Source organism: Schistocerca gregaria, chromosome 8 (assembly GCF_023897955.1).
Source record: "Schistocerca gregaria isolate iqSchGreg1 chromosome 8, iqSchGreg1.2, whole genome shotgun sequence".
Classification (NCBI taxonomy): domain Eukaryota; kingdom Metazoa; phylum Arthropoda; class Insecta; order Orthoptera; family Acrididae; genus Schistocerca; species Schistocerca gregaria.
In genome coordinates this window covers 357,481,050-357,502,792 of record NC_064927.1, presented here as the reverse complement: position 1 = coordinate 357,502,792, position 21,743 = coordinate 357,481,050, and the positions used below count along the sequence as shown (strand labels likewise).

Sequence of the window (21,743 nt, the reverse complement as noted above, 5' to 3'; positions counted from 1 at the left end):
GAGATTTTTGAAATCATGTGTGTGGAGTGTGGCATGCTATGGGTGTGAAACATGGACTCTCGGGACAGAGGAAGACCAGAAGCTAAATTCTTTTGAAATGTGGTGCTATAGACGCATGCTCAAAATAAAATGTATCGACAAGGTCACAAGCGAAGTGGTTCTGGGAAGAGCAGGTGAGAAGAGAAGCTTCTGGAGTTCCATTGTTAAAAGAAGAGTGCAATTTACAGGCTATCTATTAAGACATAAAGGACTCCTGAACACAATCATAGAGGGATATGTCGAGGGAAAGAGACCAAGAGGAAGACCACGTCTGAGGTACATGGATGAAATCGTGAAAGATGTGGGATGTAACACATATAAAGAAATGAAGGGAAAAGCTGAAAGATGCACAGAATGGAAACAAGCTGCCATTGTAGCTGTTGCAAACCAATCCTTGGATTGACCACTACAGAAGAAGTGAAGAAAAATATGCCAGACATGTTCATGGGTCATATTAGACAGACGAAAAAGTAAAATCTCCATTAGTAAATTATTAACACGATGAAACGAATAATTTAAACCAGCATAAAAACGTGAAATGAAGCTGGAAGATAAGTAAATAACTTGGGTTGTGAAATATATATGTGAGAGCTTGTAGACAATTGATGTATAAGTCGATGTCACCATTTTTTAACGTCTTAAAGGTGCTTGAAAATGAATCACGGTCGAAATTGGCCAACTGTACGAAAAATAAAGAACAATACAGCTTACTTGGCCAATGTTTTCATTCTCCGAACACGTTGAGGCTGTGGCCCCTGTGGCACCCAACAAAAAAATTATTGTTTTTGTGTGAGAATGGAAATGCAGAAGAGATGGGAAATACAGGGTGGAGCACGAAATGTGTTATCAACTGTTTCTTTCATAATTTACGGCGTACAGGAGATATCCCGCTGGGGTCTCTACAACAGTACCAGCAGAGCTTGGAAAAACAAATGAGTTACGAAATGACGTGTAATTCACGATACTGCCGCTAGGAGACTAGTAAGCAGCAATGGCCGACAATGGAAGACTGACGACACAGCAACTACCGGCAATTGTGTTACTTTTTCATGAAACGAAAAGCCTTCTTGTGACTCAGAGGCGCTTTCGACTACAGTTTAACACACGATGGGTCCCTTGCAAGAAGGCCATCCACAGGTTGTACGATACATTTGTACAGGAAGGAACAGTATTGGAAGCGAAGCGACCTCGGCCTAAACCTGTTTGTTCGCAGAAGAATATTGAAGCGGTACGCGATGCTGTACAGAGAAGTCCTGGGAAATCGTGTTGAAAGGCAGCAGTGCTACTGGGAATATCCAGACGCTCCGTTCAACGCATTCTTGAAAGTGACCTAAATGTACCCATATGTACCCATACAAGATGACCTGTGCAGAGAAGCTCATTGCAGAACACAAGCAGCAGAGACTACTGTTTGCTCAGTGGGTGGAGCACAGGGAAGAAACTCTCAACGCCGTTTGGTTTTGAGACGAGGCGCATTTTAATTTAGACGGTGTGGTTAACAAACAAAATATACGCTTTTGGGCCACTGAAAACCCACAAGTGCTTCATGAAAGACAACATTATACTCGGAGGATTCCAGCGTGGGCAGGAATTTCCAGTCACGAAGTTAGAAGAAACCTCCATGGACGGCTTTTCATTGTAGTACATGTTCCTTTCAGATTGTACTGACAATGAAGTTTATATTCAAAAACAAAATGGTAACATTTTGCGTGAACCACCCTGTACTACAGTTGACAGATGGGATGTAGCAACGTTCGCCGACCGGCTAATTTGCCCGCGAGAACCATCTTTTCATCACACCTGATGACACATTCAGCGTGGTAGCCCTCGCCCCTAGACGTGACGTAAATTAAAACGTTGCAGGTAGCGGGTACGGTTTGTCCCGGGAGTCGGCGGTAAAGACAGGCTGGGCGCCGGTGACGGCGTCTGCCTGCGGCGGTGCTGAAAGTTTCAGCAGCGCTGCGACGCCCGCCTGATGAATGATGCACGCCGGTGGAGGCGCGATCCTCGCGGACTACAGTGTCCGCGTCAGCCAGAGGCGAGCCAGTGGTAAATGTGGATCGGAGCTCAACGTTGCGGTAAAGAAGTCTCTTAGTCAGCAATACGTGCGCATTGCTTACGAAGTAAGAAGGAAATTTAGGGTTTAGGAGAATATGGCGCGTCAGCCAGAGGCCAGCCAGTGGTCAATGTGGACCGCAGCACAACTTTGTGATAAAGAAGTCTCTTACTCAGCCATACGTGCGCAGTGCTCACGAAGTACGAAGTAACTTTAGGGTTTAGGAAAATATGGCGCGTCTGCCATAGGCCAGCTAATGGTAAATGTGGACCGGAACTCAACGTTGCAGTAAAGAAGTCTCTTACTTAGCAATATGGGCGCAGTGTTCACGAAGTAGGAAGGAAGTTTAGGATTTAGGAGAATATGGCGGGTCAGCCAGAGGCCAGCCAGTGGTAAATGTGGACTGGAACTCAACGCTGCGGTAAAGAAGTGTCTTACTTAGCCATATGGGCGCAGTGCTCACGAAGTAGGAAGGAAGTTTAGGATTTAGGAGAATATGGCGCATCAGCCAGAGGCCAGCCAGTATTAAATGTGGACCGGAGTTCAATGTTGCAGTAAAGAAGTCTCTTACTCAGCCATACGTGCGCAGTGCTCACGAAGTAGGAAGGAAGTTTAGGATTTAGGAGAATATGGTGTGTCAGCCAGAGGCCAGCCATTGGTAAATGTGGACCAGAGCTCAACGTTGCGATAAAGAAGTCTCTTACTCAGCCATATGTGCGCAGTGCTCACGAAGTAGGAAGGAAGTTTAGGATTTAGGAGAATATGGTGCGTCAGCCAGAGGCCAGCCAGTGGTAAATGTGGAACGGAGTTCTGCGTTGCAGTAAAGAAGTCTCTTACTCAGCCATACGTGCGCAGTGCTCACGAAGTAGGAAGGAAGTTTAGGATTTAGGAGAATATGGTGTGTCAGCCAGAGGCCAGCCATTGGTAAATGTGGACCAGAGCTCAACGTTGCGATAAAGAAGTCTCTTACTCAGCCATATGTGCGCAGTGCTCACGAAGTAGGAAGGAAGTTTAGGGTTTAGAGGAATACGGTACGTCAGCCAGAAGTCAGCCAATGGTAAATGTGGACCGGAGGTCAACGTTGCGGTAATGAAGTCTCTCGCTCAGCCATATGGTCGTAGTGCTCACGAAGTAGGAAGGAAGTTTAGTTTTTAGGAGAATATGGTGCATCATCCAGAGTCCAGCCATTGGTAAATTTGGACCGGAACTCAACGTTGCGGTAAAGAAGTCTCTTACTCAGCCATACGTGCCCAATGCTCATGTAGTAGAAAAGAAGTTTAGGGTTTAGGTGAATACGGTGCGTCAGGCAGAGGCCAGCCAGTGGTAAATGTGGAGCAGAGTTCAGCGTTGCAGTAAAGAAGTCTCTTACTCAGCCATACGAACGCAGTGCTCACGAAGTAGGAAGGAAGTTTAGGGTTTAGGTGAATATGGCACGTCAGCCAGAGGCCAGCCAATGGTAAATGTGGACCGGAGCTCAACGTTGCGGTAATGAAGTGTATTACTCAGCCATACATGCGCAGTGCTCACGAAGTACCAAGTAAGTTTAGGGTTTAGGAGAATATGGCACGTCAGCCAGAGGCCAGCCAATGGTAAATGTGGACCGGAACTCTACGCTGCGGCAAAGATGTGTCTTACTTAGCCATATGGGCGCAGTGCTCACGAAGTAGGAAGGAAGTTTAGGATTTAGGAGAATATGGCGCATCAGCCAGAGGCCAGCCAGTATTAAATGTGGACCGGAGTTCAATGTTTGCAGTAAAGAAGTCTCTTACTCAGCCATACGTGCCCAATGCTCACGTAGTAGAAGGGATATTTAGGGTTTAGGTGAATACGGTGCGTCAGCCAGAGGCCAGCCAGTGGTAAATGTGGAGCAGAGTTCAGCGTTGCAGTAAAGAAGTCTCTTACTCAGCCATACGTGCGCAGTGCTCACGAAGTAGGAAGGAAGTTTAGGATTTAGGAGAATATGGTGCGTCAGCCAGAGGCCAGCCATTGGTAAATGTGGACCGGAGGTCAACGTTGCAGTAAAGAAGTCTCTTACTCAGCCATACATGCGCAGGGCTCACGAAGTAGGAAGGAAGTTTAGGATTTAGGAGAATATGGCGTATCAGCCAGAGGCCAGCCAGTGGTAAATGTGGACTGGAGCTCAACGTTGCGGTAAAGAAGTCTCTTACTCAGCCGTACATGCGCAGTGCTCACGAAGTTCGAAGTAAGTTTAGGGTTTAGGAGAATATGGCACGTCAGCCAGAGGCCAGCCAATAGTAAATGTGGACCGGAGCTCAACGTTGCGGTAAAGAAGTCTCTTACTTAGCCATACGTGCGCAGTGCTCACGAAGTAGGAAGGAAGTTTAGGATTTAGGAGAATATGGCGGGTCAGCCAGAGGCCAGCCAGTGGTAAATGTTGATTGGAGCTCAACGTTGCGGTAAAGAAGTCTCTTACTCAGCCATACATGCGCAGTGCTCACGAAGTAGGAAGGAAGTTTAGGATTTAGGAGAATATGGTGCGTCAGCCAGAGGCCAGCCAGTGGTAAATGTGGAACGGAGTTCTGCGTTGCAGTAAAGAAGTCTCTTACTCAGCCATACGTGCGCAGTGCTCACGAAGTAGGAAGGAAGTTTAGGGTTTAGGGGAATATGGCACGTCAGCTAGAAGTCAGCCTATGGTAAATGTGGACCGGAACTCAACGCTTCGGTAAAGAAGTGTCTTACTTAGCCATATGGACGCAGTGCTCACGAAGTAGGAAGGTAGTTTAGGATTTAGGAGAATATGGTGCGTCAGCCAGTGGCCAGCCAGTATTAAATGTGGACCGGAGCTCAACGTTGCGGTAAAGAGGTCTCTTACTCAGCTATACGTGCACAGTGCTCACGAAATTGGAAGGAAGATTTTTGTTTATGGCGCTCAGGCCCGGATTGGACGAAGAGCTCGAAGGAATTTGGCCATGTCACTTGAAAATGATCCATTCCGGCATTAGCCTGAATTGTTGTAAAACTACCGTAGGCTACCGTAGTTTCCCTAGTAGCCTCGGTGAGTTACGATTGTATTTGCGTTACCTCTACATGAGATGTGTTGCCTACCTATTGGGGTTTCCCTCATATCGTTCACTTTGTTTACGTATGTAGTTAGTGTCTGTTGTTGTTGTGATCTTCAGTCCTGAGACAGGTTTGCTGCAGCTCTCCATGCTACTCTATCCTGTGCAAGCTTCTTCATCTCTCAATATCTACTGCAGCCTACATCCTTCTGAATCTGCTTAGTGTATTCATCTCTAACTCTCCCTCTACGATTATTACCCTCCACGCTGCCCTCCAGTACTAAATTGGTGATCCGTTGATGCCTCAGTTCATGTCCTACCAACCGATCCCTTCTTCTAGTCAAGTTTTGCCACAAACTCCTCTTCTCCCCAATTCTATTCAACATCTCCACATTAGTTATGTGCTCTACCCACTAAATCTTCAGCATTCTTCTGTAGCACCACATTTCGAAAGCTTTTATTCTCTTCTTGTCTACACTTTTTATCGTCCATGTTTCACTTCAATACATTGCTACACTCCATACAGATACTTCCAGAAACGACGTCCTGACACTTAAAGCAATACTCTTCAGAAACGCTTTCCTTGCCATTGCCAGTCTACATTTTATATCCTCTCTACTTCGACCATCATCAGTTATTTTGCTCCCCAAATAGCAAAACTCCTTTACTACTGTAAGTGTTTAATTTCCTAATCTAATTCCCTCAGCATCACCCGACTTAATTCGACTACCTTCCATTAGCCTCGGTTTGCTTTTGTTGATGTTCATCTTATATCCTCCTTTCAAGACACTGTCCATTCCGTTCAACTGCTCTTCCAATTCCTTTGTTGTCCCTGGCAGAATTACAATGTCATCGGCAAACCTCATAGTTTTTATTTCTTCTCCGTGGATTCTAATACCGACTCCGAACTTTTCTTTTGTTTCCTTTACTGCTTGCTCAATGTACAGATTGAGTAACATCGGGGAGAGGCTACAACTCATTCCCTTCCCAACCACTGCTTCCCTTTCATGTCCCTTGACTTTTTTAACTGCCATCTGGTTTCTGTACAAATTGTAAATAGCCTTTCACTCCCTGTATTTTACCCCTGCTACCTTCAGAATTTGAAACAGAGTATTCCAGTCAACATTGTCAAAAGCGTTCTCTAAGTCTAAAAATGATAGAAACGTATATTTGCCTTTCCTTAATCTTTCTTCTAAGATAAGTCGTAGGGTCAGTATTGCCTCACGTGTTCCAACATTTCTACGGAATCCAAACTGATGTTCCCCGAGGTCGGCTTCTACCAGTTTTTACATTCGTCTGTAAAGGATTCGCGTTAGTATTTTGCAGCTGTGACTTATTAAGCTGATACTTCTAGATTCAGTGTCGAGATTACTGAATTCTCCTAAGAACTGGAAACGGCAAACTTTCTTGAATCTCAGTGAAGATGTACGAAGGACAGGCAATATAATGTGAACACCTGTACTAACTTATGAGTGGCTTATTAATAAGGGGATGGACCCTCATTTGCCCGTAATACAGTTGCGATTCTTCTTGCAGTACTGGCGTATGATGATTGTATAGTCTCAGTGGAATGTTATGCCGTGGCGAGGGAGGCTAAAATCTGCTTCGGAGTCTGTGCTCCAATACCGCCCACAAGGGTTCCATAATGCTCACGTCCGGGATCTGTGCTGGCCAGGGAAGACGCTGCAGTTCAGTTGCATGTTCGACATACCATGATTGTACTGTCCTGGCTGTGTAAATGGGTGCATTATCGTCCTGAAACATGGCATCATTGTTGGGGAACAACATTTGAATCATGAGGTGCACTTGCTCACCTAAAATGTTCACATGATCGTTGGCTGTAACACGGCCTTTGGGAATAATGGTGGGACCAGCAGAATACTGTGATATGGCTGACCACACAATCACACTTCCACCTTCATATTTAAACGATGGAATCAAGCAATGAGGATTGTAGGCTTCTTTTGGCGTTCTCCAGACGTAAAGCCGGCCCGATGTTGGAAATAACAAAACGTTGACTCGTCTGACCATATGATGTGTTTCCGCTGATCAGCAGTCCAGGATTTATGCTCCTGACGCCATATGCCAAGTTTCTTTTAGTTGGTTGTCATCACTAATGGTTTCGGTGTAGGAGCTCGTGCTTGAATATTCGCTTTATGGAGTTCTCGATGGACAGTGACGATAGATACGAGGCCTCGAAGATGGTTATGGAGCACTGTAGTCACTTTAGCCGCCGTAGTTTTGTGTTACTTTGACAAAATTCGTGTTAGCTTACGACGATCTCCGTCATATAGTTTTCATTTGAGCCCACTATCACGTTTAGACGATGATATTTTTCCATGTTTTGTGTAAGCTGTCATGACTGTTGAAACAGTTGCTCTTGAAACGTGCAGTAAGTTGGCTGTCTTGGTTATTGATGCTCCAGCTAATTGGGCTCCAACAATCTGCTCTCTTTGTAATTCTGTTAGGTCTTTCATTTCACTTCGGCCTTGGTCTATGAATGCAAATGCGAAGTATGTAGTACTCATAAAGAACTGTTGCCTAGTCCGTACGGAACATGCACAGTCCAGCGCAACACGTGTCGTACCTACATTGTTGACCGGCAAACACAACCATCCCATTAGTACCACTACTCATATTGTTTTGCCTATCCCCTGCACACTGACAGAAAAAAATCGCAGCACAAAGAATTAGTGCCGAAAATCTTTAGGCGTCTTTCTGCATATGAAAGATGATGAGGGTTCAAATTTCACACCAGTTAACTAATAACGTTTCTATCGCTATTAATTGTTACTTTTCTATAAAAGGCCTAATTTTGGGCCAAAATGGTTAGTTGTCATTATGTTCATGTTAGTTGTTAATAGCAGTAGAAGTGTGAGTCAGTTGTATTAAATTTACAGTTAGATGGAAAGAATACGTGAAGAAAATTTACCAGTATATCTGTGCCGGATCTTTTTTTTCAAAAAGTTAACCTACGAGAATTGCTAAAGAATTGATCATTATCCCAAAAAAGCAATGAAACTAGGGCATATGTACCGAAAAACATGAGCGACAATAAAAATCACCCTTGAATTCTTCGAAATAAATATCCATGGTAAAAGTAACTTTTCATACTCTAAATCTTATATGATTTGCAAAACGTCTCCTTCTGATTTTGAGGAAAATGAAATCTATAATTAGAGCTCTACATTAAACACTTAGGTTTAGTTTGAGAGTAGGAACGTTACAGCATAAAATGGGCATTATTAAAACCATGGATCCTGAGTAAGACTCAGTGGGTTACTTAATGAAGTACATGCTGTTAAGTTGTTATAGGAGAAGAAAATAAAAGACACCACCAGACTAAATGTTACTATATTTTTACAACAAAGTACTATAACAATAGGTGGCTCATGAATAAAAAAGTCAGTTGATATTTACAAACTAAATAGGGTTTTCAAAATTTATTTCAACATGGTCTGCTGTTGAAGCCATTTCAACACAAACAGCAGCGCCGTTACAGCTTTGTATGCAACTTCTGCGCGGGTTACTCAAAACTTCGATACGTACTCTGCGCAGCACCGACGGGGGAACGCGATCGATACACATATCGACACCCTACAGGGAGTACAAATTGTGCTCTCAAACTCGCACCATCCTCGAGATTTCCCGGCCGCGGAATTGCATCTGGTAAACCGAATACCAACATACCTGCCGGAGATATTTAGGCACTTTGTTGGTAACTTCTGCAGTAAGTCTAGAAGGCCACTGGGTGGTGGCAACTGCAGATGGAGAAATGCTTGTCGTTCCTGCATACTAATGTACTTATTTTCGTTTGTTTCTACACAATACAAGACCGTGAAGAAGAAAAGCAACCAGTGCTAGATCAACGAGAACGTTTGAAGAATCAGCACAACCTTCATACAAGATCAGGAGCCAAGCAACTGCGCCAAGAGGATCTTGGAATAATGATGGAATTAAGTTCGTGGGAAATGTCTTTCCAACTATTCATGTGAGTCAGAGATGGCCTTAGTGGAATAAATAAATTAAAAAAATGGAAAAACTGTCAAATGTTTTATGAAACAACTTGTCTAAAAGCAAGAAATAAAATAGATCAGAGAAAAATTTGACGTACCCCATTTGCTGTAAATGATTTCGAGCATCATTGAAAGGCTTGTCAAGTGTTTGTCTAATCTATCTTCTTGCAAAACATTTGATTGTTTTTTAATTTTTTTATTTTCAAAATTTTTCTTTATTTGGTACGTTTTATCAATTATTAAGATTATGTAGATCAAGAGAATGCAGAAAAGTTTGTTTACCCATACATTCACATTTACTTTGTTGTTTCTGCATGAAAAAATACATTCCACAACTTATACACAAATGTGACCTTTCATGCGAAAAATACCTAGGCGTTCAAGAGATTAACTTTTTCACACTTCATTTACGTAGATAGCAGCAGCTGTTCTTGAAGTATTTCGATTTTCCTCAAGATGACTGATTACGTTTTTGTTAATTACCCTCGTTACTTTCAACCAATTAAATTTTTCCATTCTGGAAACATCCCCCAGGCTGTGGCTAAGCCAAGTCTCCGCAATATCCTTTCTTCCAGAAGTGCAATTCTGCAAGGTTCGCAGAAGAGCTTCTACGAAGTTTGGAAGGTAGGAGACGAGGTAATGGCAGAATTCCAGCTGTGAGGGCTGGTCGTGAGTCGTGCTTGGGTAGCTCAGATGGTAGAGCACTTGCCGTGAAAGGCAAGGGTCTCGAGTTCGAATCTCGCTCCGGCACACATTTCTAATCTGCCAGGAAGTTTCAATTAAATTTTTCTTTGAAAATGTGCACTTGGCTATGAAAATTGGGATAAAAGGTTTACCTCAAATCAGTATTCAAGTTTTTCTTAATTACTCTGATTACTTTCAAGTAATTAAATGCATTTTTGCTAAACTAGACCTTATATTGATCATTTTGATACCTAGTTTGTCCGTTTTCCATTCTTTCTTTTACTATGAAATTTCAGGCCTAAATTTTCTCTCAAATCACAAATCAAGTTTTTCTGAATTACCCTTATCACTTGCAAGTAATTAAATCTTTCTTTGCAAAACTGGAACATTCGCTTGTCATTTCGATACCCCATTTGTCCGTTTCCTAGTCTTCGTTTGACTATGAAACTTAGGTCAATAATTTTTTCCCAAATAACTAATTCCGTCTTTCTTATTTCCCGTGATTACATTTCAGCAATTAAATATCTTTTTCCAAAAATAGGGCTTTGTCCATTTTCCGTTCTTTGCTAGACTATGAAAATACGTCCAAACATTTTCTCTCAAATCACTAATTAAATTTATTGAGTTTCCCTAATTGCTTTCAAGCACTTAAAACCTTCTTTCCAAAGGCAAAAATCACGCTATTCAGTTTGATATCCCATTTGTCCGTCTGTGACTCTTCGTTCGGTTGTGAAATTTCGAACACTGAACAAATTTTCAACAGCCAAGACCGCTAAAATTATTTATTCATAAGGATAACCAGTTTCGGAGATTCTATATTCAAATCTTGGGATCCATTTTTACATCATCCGAAACATGACAACACAGAATTGCCGAAACCGGTTATCTATATGAATAAATGATTTTAGCGATCTTGGAAGTTGAAAATTAATTTAGTGTTTATTGTACTACAGATCACCATTTCGCTGACCATGTCAGGAGTGTATGTGAAAATTCGGACAAAAGTATCAATTTCGCAATTTTCCCTCAAATTACTAATTAAGTTTTTATTAATTTCTATGATTACTTTCAAGTGGTTAAGTATATTTCTGCGAAACTAGCCGTTACGCTTGTCAAGAAAATATCCATTTGTCAGTTATCCATTCTTCGTTTGGTTAAGAAAAATCAAACAGAATTTCATTGCTTAATTTCTAAGGAGTCTAGATTTCGCACCGCTCAAACATTTGTGTAAAAATACAGTGGGGCAGCACGGTTAGAGAGTAACTTGAGGCAGGTACTCACACGGGCGTGGGTTGTCCGACGCGGGGCATGTTGGAGATGCTCGTGGCGTTGGCAGGCCTGGCAAGCCGGATGGAGAAGGTCGCCTTGAGCGCTGGCTCGTCGAAGCAGGGGAAGGCCCGCCGAGCGTCCGTCGGTTGGAACTGCGTTGTCGCGATCCACCTGAAAGGCCACAGCAACACACACTAGTTAGCTCGGCAAGGAAGGCAACCCTCTCTAGTGGCAGATCCTCGTTGCAGCAGGACAGAGAGCAGGAAGGGAAGTATCAAGCAGGAAGGATGTAGTTAAACGTATCGCCGATGTCAAAGTCAGGGAAGGAGGGAGGGAGAGAAGTAGAGAGAGAGAGAGAGAGAGAGAGAGAGAGAGAGAGAGAATCGATACATCACGCAGACAAGGATGAAGGAAGACTGCTGGCCGAGGTAGCTCGCGGTCTGAGGCGTTTTGTCAAGGTCCGGGCGGCTACCTCCATCACAGGTCCGAGTCCTCTGTCGGGTATGGGTGCGTGTGTTGTCCTTAGTGTAAGGTAGTTTAAGTTAGATTAAGTAGCGCGTAAGCTTAGGGACCGATGAACTCAGCAGTCTGATCCCATAAGACCTTACCACAAATTTCAAATAAAGGATGCCTGCAACATGTAAGATATTATATAACTACTGTCGAAGCGGAGTCCAGTGTCTTAACCACTACACCATCGCAGTCATAAAAAGAGATAGAAACATTTCAGAAAATACACTAATGTTCAGAGAAAAACAAAATATCTTGAGCGACTAGAGATAGGACGTTTATATTCACAAGACATTTAAATTAGTATGCTCTGCAGAAAATATTAGCATTTGAAAAATGTCGATCGGCGGGTTCGAGGTCAACAACGATATCGTGGTGCAACAGCACCTACCGGTAAAATGTGCCATCGGCTCGCCCTGTCGCCACAAACCGAATGTGATGGATCAGTGTGCCTTGAGCAGATGTGCAGGATGCCTCGCTGTCCTATGCCCAAATCGTACCGTCAAATCAGTGAGTCTGAAAGAGGGCGCATTATGAGGTAATGTGATGCATCCGTCCAGGGAAACAGCTGCTCGTGTCGGACGAAGTCTTTCCAGCTGCTTTGCACCTCAGCGTAGCACTAATTCTTGCCGGTTGTTAAGGTTAAGTTAGTGTTTTATTTCCGTTTAACTACTCTAAACAAGAATCTGGGGATTTGAAAAGGAGGACAACTTATTACCAGTTTGTCAGTATCAACATGAAAGCTTCTATAGAAGACGTAAACCCCATTTCTATCACTGACACTTTACCTTTCACAACCAGTAGTGAAAAGTGCAAACTACCTCAACTTGCTACAAGTTTTACTGATGCTGCAGTATTAAGGTTGCTGTTGTTTTCAGAAAGAATTAATGGGAACTACGTTTACTATTGACTAGTAATGTTTATACTGATTGCAAATGAAACAACTGAAAATATTATATGAATAAATCACATTACTCGAGAAAACAACAGAACTTCATGGTCGCTGTGAGTCATCCTGCATTTGTTTGACTGAGCTGAAATTCTTCTCAGTTAGCTTCTTCGTTGACTGTAGCAAGAGAAAAGCCTGAAAGTAGACAGCTGAAAAATAAGTACCACACCCCTGTATACAATCAGAAGCTCTTGAAAAGGATAAAACCGTGTAATGTAATTGAACGACTCCGTCTGTTGATGCATTCTTAATCTGAAACCATTTTCAGCCTTTTATCCTAAATAAACTGGCTGGTGAGGGGACGGGCATGAGGACACCCTCCATTACCAAATCCAAAATAACATGCCGACCCCGGCAGTAAGGCCAGCAAAAAGAGTACGAAGATCCTAAGTAAACCTGCACAGTCATACGAAACAATCTCATTACTACTACTGCTGCTTATGGTTGGACAAGAATGGTCTCCCAAATTTATCGTTCAGGAGAATGTTCTCATGAACTAAGTAATCTCCATATAGCAACTTTACCCGAGAGCGAAAGTATTTGCGGGAATACATTAAGATCGTCTCTCACTCTGTAATTTCTCTCTCTCGCGGGGGCATTTTTACATCTCTCCCCGACAATCCTCTTCAAAGTTTGGCAACTGACCCCAACAGGACTTTTCTCGAACTACCAAAGTAACATAGTAAACTTTATGCTCCGCGTGAAGAAATTTTCGTGACAGAAATTCCGTGAAAACAAACACATGAAATTTCTGTGTTAAGTCTCCCTGCTCGATCTCTATAATGGTTATAACAAACAATGGTTATAACAAACAATAGTTCAAAATAATTACATATGAAAATTGTGATAAAAATCTTATTTTTGTGTTCGTGGATAGTTGCAAACGACGTTTGCAGTAGCGCCTTACGGTTATGCAGCACACAACGCACGCTTGAACAGTGGTGGATCTACTCATACGTGACATCACTGAAACGTTTTCTTAATTCAAAGCGGAAGAAACGCGTAATCGACAGTTCACAGAACTCCATCCTGCCATCTATGCGAATTAATAAGTAGTCAAGTCATTCGTGTGCAAATTGACGCACCGGTAAAAATCTCGTAAGGAATATCGAAGATGATATGTGGAACAATATTAAAAAAAACTAATATTGTATGTACTTGAACACTGGTCTTACAGTGTGATTCTAATACCTATATATTTAATATTATTAGGAATAGAAAGCGCACGGAACTTGTTCACTTTTTGCTGAGAACTAATACTTATTTTATGTTTCACTATGTAGTCGTGTTTGACATTCCCTTCAAATTATCGCATCCAGTATTGATCTCTTCCACCTGATATAACCAAAATAACAAATAAACTCAGCTATACAGTCCGACCTCTGTTGTCGTATGAAACTTGATTCCCTTATTGTTTCATCAAGTATCAAAACAACCACCTAGTCTTGGGTGACTTAATGCATGTCTCTCGATCCTCTTCGCCTTTCCTTCTGTTGAGTATTCCGTAAATTTCTTGCTTCTCCAAGGTTAACTCTTCTTACACACAATTTTGGATTCCTTATAATATTTAGCACTGATATAAAGGGATTACAAAATTCCCCAATCTATTTTCTCATGTAGTTCCAGTGGCTACAATTCTCTTACATGCAGAACTAGTTTCTGAATGTACATTGTTTCCTCAATTTTCGGCTAATCTTTGAAAGAAGCAGGAAGATGGAGAAAATGCTCTTCTATTTGCTTACAAATTTTTTGCGTCGGTGGTGGTGGGGATGGGAAAATCCCAGACAGTGGTGTTTGTGGTCGGCAAACCACTGTATGTCACATTTTAACAGATTTAATTTTACATTTTGAACAGATATCATAGACAAATTCAAGTAAGGGCGTGCCCTCTATTTAGCTGACGCCCAGGCGACTGTTCTAGAACTTTTAAAATTTTGTGTAGCGTCTGGACTCCTGCTTAATCCTTTACAGTGGCTGGCTCATCCTTTTTTAGTCCAGTGACCACGTAGACAGATTTATAAGTTAGTTGCATTAATTAAGCTCTTAATATTAAATATGTATTTTTACAGAGTATTTTGAAATGACTTTAAATATGCATTATTTCCGCGCTTGTCTACTTTCTCTCTCTCTCTCTCTATCTCTCTGTGTTTGTGTGTGTCAACATAAATGTGGTTTTTAGAGAACTGTTGTGTACCATTTCCTGATGAAAGGGCGCTTAAAGACGTGACTGTCGTGTGCCGAAACCAACATAAACTCCTGCTCCTCATTATCACCACCACCATCATATTCACCAATAATATCTTTCCTTTTTCACCTATTTTCTACATTCCTACTTCCAAAATACTTTATTTTTCTATTTCTCTTATTACAGCTTCTTTATTTCAGATTTTTAACTGATAGTTGTTTCAATTAGTTTCATTTGTCCATAATTCGATTTGTGGTAAACAACTTGTGCATCACTGGAATCTCTTCTATTCTTATTTTCGTAATAGGAGCAATGTTTATTCTTGTTACTACGCGGCCACTCCCGCCAGAGGTTCGAGTCCTCCCTCGGGCATGGGTGTTTTTGTTTTGCTTAGCATATGTTAGTTTAAGTAGTGTGTAAGTCTAGGGACCTACGACCTAAGCAGTTTGGTCCCTTAGGAATTCACACACATTTGACCATTTATTATTACGCGTTTTCGTGGCCGTTTGATTGCGTCACGTCATTTCCTACATACAGCTGCAACAATCGAAATGGTAAACGTAATCACGTAATCTCGGTCTTATACAAAATTGCCTTTATTGACCTCCCACTTCATTAGTTGTTTTGTTCTTTATCTTTGATCTTCCCAATGTGGCAGAAAGCTTTTTCTTGGCTTCAGGTCGAACGAAGAAATCTTTTTTTCCCTACAGTATAAAGCTGAACTATAAAGTGTTTACCGGTATGTTCAACTATTCTTAAAAGTAATTACTCCTCGTTCAAAGTACGTCTCGAGATTATAAGGCTCAGCTGAGGTCTCTCGCGAAAGAAAATAAATTAAGAGACATCAATAATTTTAGATAGAATGAAAAACATTCTTCGTTGTAGCCTCATGCGTCTTGTAAAGGCTATACTAACGGACACTACTTCATATAATAAAAGATGTACGTTGCGCGACATTTTTCCACCTCCTTGGAGCTTTTTCGAGCCCCAAATACGAATCGCCGTTTTGCTGTACTAGAAGCTGGCGTTGCCGTCGGCTATCGGAAACTGGTGGGCCGTTATCCCATTTGCAGGTAGAAAATGCCCTAGGCTGCTCATTTGCCCGTCGCTCCATTAACGCAGAAAATTGCCTTGGCAGAGCGGACGGTCGCCTGATTAATGGCCACCTGAAAACCGATAGACTGTTGTGGCCTGCGGCGTGAAACGGCGTGCGACGAAAATTTGCAGTAAGTAAGGGCGACTCAAAAACGCAATTCTGCCGAGCGCATCGCTTGTTCGTAAATACAAGCACATTTGATCTCGAAGAAACGTGCGAACGTACAGAAACATGGCTATTTTTAAACACCTATCAGCTGTCGGATGTAAAAGTATAGTTGTATAAATATTTGGGGAGTATCGTAAATAATAGCGATCACTGAGAAAGATGGTAGAGTAGAATAAGAGAAGCACAAAATACCGGAAAAAATGTACACTGCTTTACAAAACAAGTGAAGAACTCGACGACATGGTCGGATGGCAATGTAACTTCGTACAAATACACACCGTCGGCGGATATGTAAATGATTAGAGGTGCAGTTCTCCGTGACAGGTTGAACGGCCAACAGAGTGCATTACTGATGTTCTTGTTTAGTGTTATTACCAGCTCCTGTTGGGGGTATAAACGGATGAACATCGTCAGATGTGAAGAATACGGAGGTCCTGTTTCCTCGTCAGAGACAGCGTCAGCCGCACCTGGGTTTGAATAGGACCTCACTGTGGATCTGCATTTGACCGGCTGGTTAATCGTACAATACCCAAATTTATGGAGCATATGGATGACGTAGTGGTACGATGTTGGACGGGATAGGAACATGGTGGCAAACATGTTCGTCGTGAACTTCCGGGTGACCACATCTGACCAGGGAGGACCGCAGTAACGCACACCGAGCACGTCGTAACCCATTTGCATCTGCACGTGGCGTCCTAGAAAATGTAATGGACTCCCTGCAATATTCTTTGTCATACCGCAGCGTCGTTCAGAGACTAGAAGCAGCCGCACTAGAGAATTACCGTCCCGCGTGTAGATTGCCGGCAACACCACAACATAAACGGCTGTGATGGGGAAGCATGAACTACCGATGAATGGCGTCGCACCGTGTTTAGCGATGAATCATTGTTCTGCGGCACCCCGGATGATCATCTTCGGCCAGTACAGAAGCGACGTGGGAAGAGATACTGATCTTCCAATGTTTTGGAGAGTCGCAGCGGTGTTACTTTTGACGTCATGGTGTGAGGAGTCATCTGGTGTGGCTTCAGGTCCCGGCTGGTAATGATTGAGGGAACTCTTTGATTTGCATCAACAGGACCGCTGCGACTGTTATAATTCTTTATTGGAGAACATGAGCGATTGGGCAAAATTAAATTTGCACCTTCAGGTGCTTCACTGTATACAAAGAAACAAAGGAACTTATCAGACATTTAGGCATGCCAAGAAACGGACGAATAAAAGCGATAAGATATGTGTCTACTTACTGTCAGAAGGTTAAGGCTCTATTTAAACCGGATAAAGCCATTCCCAATGTATATAACCAGAATGTGTGATAGTCTATGATAAAATGGATTGGGGACTAAGGCCATTCCCATTCTAAAAAAGAACCCAGTAAAAGGTAAACGGATGCGGAAAGCGATGTGAGGTGTACGGCGTTCTAGATCCATGCAACTTGTGAATAACAGAGGACAGAGAGGTCAACAGTCATCTTCTAAAATGTAATGTGCATGAGACGCAAAGTGCTTTCGAGCACAATAACATTACTACGTTATTATAATGCCACATCTACCCAGAAGCACTAGAGAAACAAACTTTGTAATGTTTACCACAAATCACACTGTATGTATTTGTTGATATGACCGTCATGCGCAGTCAGTCAGTGCAAATAAAATAAAGCACAGCCTGGTGGAATCATGTCATTTTTCTAATTTCTCCATGATTTGGGACCTGAATCAGAATACCAAGAACACAATAGCGATGAAAACGCACTTTATGAAAAATGGCACTTAGAACATCTTCCATTTCGACTCTTCAAATGTTCTTCCTTCCAGCGCTTGGGTTAGTTAGTCGCCTGCGAGATGCAGGACAGGTGCACAGATAGCTTTCATTGTGCAAACTATTAGCTAATGATGTTGATTCACTTCAGGGCTATGATCAATAAGATGGATTGTTAATGCACATTAGATATCAGTCCCACCCAATGATAGAGGTAGTGTTTATTAGCACTACGATGGATTGCTAATTATCAGTCAGAAACTAAGCATAAACACACGAGAGTTTCCATATAACATTATGAAACGGCACTGTATTTCTCTTCCGCCACACCACCTGTTTCGGTAAGGTGATGTCACTACTTTTCTCACACTCTACCCTAGACTCCAGAAATCCCAAGGATCCCTCCAAATCTCCCTTATTCAGTTTACCTCCTGGTGTAATCAATGGCTTCTCAAGATCAGACCCTCCAATATCCAAGCAGTCATTATAGGATGAACCACCCGCATCTTTCATCTCCATAACTTTTATCTTACCACTTACGACGGTCTTATCGAGTTAACTAATACACAAAATATCTTGGACTAGCCATCAACCAGCACCTTAAGTGGAAACCTGACCTACTAACCATCTAACAGAAACTACTAACAGGCCGAACTTGAGGATTACACCTCTCCAGCAACCTACTCACTTACAAAAACCTGATCCGATCCATCGTCTGCTATGCAAATGCTCCATTGATCTCTGCCCCAACCAAAGTTTTACAGTCCCTCCAAATCCTCGAACACCATGCACTCCGTCTAGGTTTCATCATCTGTTTACCTTCCCCCACATGGTTCTTCTACCACCTCATCAACTTCCCACCCCCTCCTCACCCACAATGAACACCTTCGCATTTCGTATGCTATCCGCAAACTAGATTCCAATAACCCGATTGTCTCCCCTCTGATCACCAACGCTGGTATGCTGTCGCACTTCACACTCACACCCTACATCTTCAAACACTCAAACACAACTTCATCCAACGCAACTTCAACCAACTCCCACAGACAATGAGATCCTCTGCGATATTTATTCCTCCTAGCAACTTTAACGCCTCTTCACGGGTACCACTTCACATCATGGCTCCTCTCTCCCTTTCCCTCTCTGTCCATCCTCATCCGTTTCGTCTTGTTATCACTACCCCACCCACACAAGAAACTCCTTCCAGTCTTCTGTCTTTCCCACGCTCTATCTTCTCAGTACCTATACCAACACCTATCTTCCGCTCTACAGTTTTCCTACGTAATAGACACCAGCTTTCTCTAGCAACGTCCCTCAGCTCAATGAAACATGTTTTCCCCTTCTGAAATGCGTACTTCTCTCACTGTGCATGTTATTCAGGTTTTTAGTGTAAGTGCAGTGATTCAGTGCTTTTTCTTGGTAGAAATTCACCATTCAGTGACCTGTTTTTAAAATGTATATATTTTCATTTTTTAGTTTTCTTTGATTTTTAATTCAACGAATAAAAGGAATCATAATGTCATTTTTCACATCTTTGTTATACAGGGTGGCGAAAATAAAGAGGCCCCATGTCTTGCAAAAAAGCATACAGGCAATTCACTCGTTTATTGTAAATACATAATACGAAGCAGTAAATTATTGTTATGAAAAACACAGCACTGAACATTCAGTAGGTCAATAGCTAACAGGAGGTGCTGAAAATGTTCACCCTAGACTTCTGTATACAACTGATCACGTCTCAGCATGTTTCTGGAAGCTTTTGCCATTTCATTTGGTGTGATTTCCGCAATCGCATTGCGAATGTCTGGTTTCAACCCATCAGTTGTAAGTGGCTTGTTACGGTAGGCTTTACATTGTATTACCCCACAAATAAAAATCACAGGTAGACAGATGGGGCGATTTTGAAGGCTATAAATCTCTACGTTCTTCTCCGAAAGCTTCATGGACGTATGACACTGAAAACTACTAAGTATGCACCTTGGTGCCATCTTGTTGGAAAAATGCATACTCTTGTTCTTCCTCTATTAGGTGCTCTACAAATGATTGCAACAGTTCCGTTACATCAACTTGGGAGTTCACGGTGTTGTTAAAGTAAATGTGACCTACAATCCGTTGGCCTGAAACTGCACAACAAACGCCAGAGGCATCTCAGAGCGTTCATAGAAATGCCTGTTGACCAGTAGCGTGTGTTTTGAGAGCTCACGTATTTGCTAATGTGAAAACATGCGTCATCTGAATTGAAATAAAGATTTGAATCCAGATAAGCATCAGCGACATGCATTCGCAATATGTTTGTCGTCATGCGTAATCCGGAGGTTTTAACTCTAGCATCCCCCTAACTTTGTATTTTCGCATACCTGACAGCTTCAACATGTTCTGGTAAGACGTTCGATTGATGTTTAGTTGGGAGGATAGACTTCTAGTTGATTTCCGTGGACTTCTTAGCATAGTTTACTGAAAGCGTTGAATATTTTTCGGCTAACAAACTCTTTACACGGTTACATTTGGCATTAGCGACTGAACCTGTTGCTCTAAATTTGGTGATCAATTTCTGCACAACACTTTTTGCATGTGCAGCTGCCTCTGGATAATTTATCGTGAACCTTTCATTAAACTTTTTAAATGATTTACATCCAAAAATATTTTCAACAATATATACTTTTTGTTCGACTGAAAAAGCATTCGATAGAACTGTGTTCACAACAAGTTTCAAACTGACTACTGACAACTAGATCGCCGCTCGATTTCAAGTGACACAACGTGACCCCGCTTGAGGGCTTCCCTAGCCTTAAGAAGTAACAATAGATAACTTCAAATATCTCTTACAATATAACAGCGGGCGTCTTTTATCTTGGCCAACATGTATTTTTATGGCTGCTCTTGGCTGAAGATGAAATATTGTGCCGCTGGCAGCCAATCACTTGCCCATACGGGGCAAGAGGAGTCAAATAACAATAAAGACAAAAAACGTATTTCTTGTCAAGGTAGGGCACAGGTGATATTTGACCCTTAATTTGGGACTTGACTGAAAAGCTTACGTTGAATACATTTGCATAATCTTGGACAATAAGTCGTAATGAAGTCAGTTGCACTTCGGACCGACATATTGGCAATTACCTCGAAAATGGCTCATTTTGGGACCAGTGTGTACTAAAACGTTTTTGCCTCTATTGGCGAAACATTTTCACCCGGATTAGTTTTTGCTATTAGTTGTGTCACACCCTGTACAAGTAAGCAGTATTACAACGTATCAGTGAAAGTAAAATATTCCGTGTGACTACATTTCAGTCTTCTAATTGTTTAATGACTTGGTGTTTCCATTGCTCGGCTGCAACCATTTAAAGCCCACAGATGGATGAACATGTTGAAAGCCAGTCTCACATGTAAGAGGATGTTCTCCGATGCCTTTTTTTTAAGAAAGGAAATTACTGGGTAAACATTGATCAAGCTTCTCATTGATAGGCCATCATTATAGCAAGCGGTGAGGAATAGGAAATGCAACGACAACTTTTCAGAAACAAAAATATTTTTATTACTGCGCTTCTAAAGTGGTTTTTTGGGAGTTTGTGTTCTCCGTGCATTTCGACTTGGAAGGTACTTCCATTGATGGCTGGAAGCCACGAACTCGGCAGGTTGTAACTATCATCTCTGCAGCTATCATCTGTAAATGATACATTCTTTGACTGTCACACACGTATTGTTAAAATCTATACTCTGCTCATAGTTTTCGAAGTGCTCCGCAGTTGTAAATGTCGCCTGTAACGAAGATTGTTGTTCCTGTTTTCATCACATTTCCTCTCCTTTACACACCATCAGGTGATAACCGACAACGAATGCCTTTCAATAAGAGTTTGAAGGATATTCATCCAATAATTTTTCGTCATTTTTTAAATGAAAAAGGAGAACACCGTTTTAGATGTGAAAGCAAAGTCGGTTTTCCGTAGTGTCAGCTGAGGAAACCCGAATATTCATGACTGGTTATGGGAGCGGAGA

The 21,743-nt window shown here is 42.1% G+C and overlaps 1 protein-coding gene across 5 annotated transcripts in view; it reads right to left on the bottom strand.

The window, feature by feature from the left end:
- Positions 1 to 21,743, bottom strand: part of LOC126284198 (aminopeptidase N-like) — a 1,000,437-nt gene that overhangs the window by 229,495 nt on the left and 749,199 nt on the right. For all 5 annotated transcript variants that reach the window (XM_049982954.1, XM_049982953.1, XM_049982955.1 and 2 more), the window contains one exon: positions 11,097 to 11,255. In XM_049982954.1, coding sequence (XP_049838911.1) covers positions 11,097 to 11,255 — 159 coding nt within the window. The remainder of the gene's footprint in view (positions 1 to 11,096; positions 11,256 to 21,743) is intronic.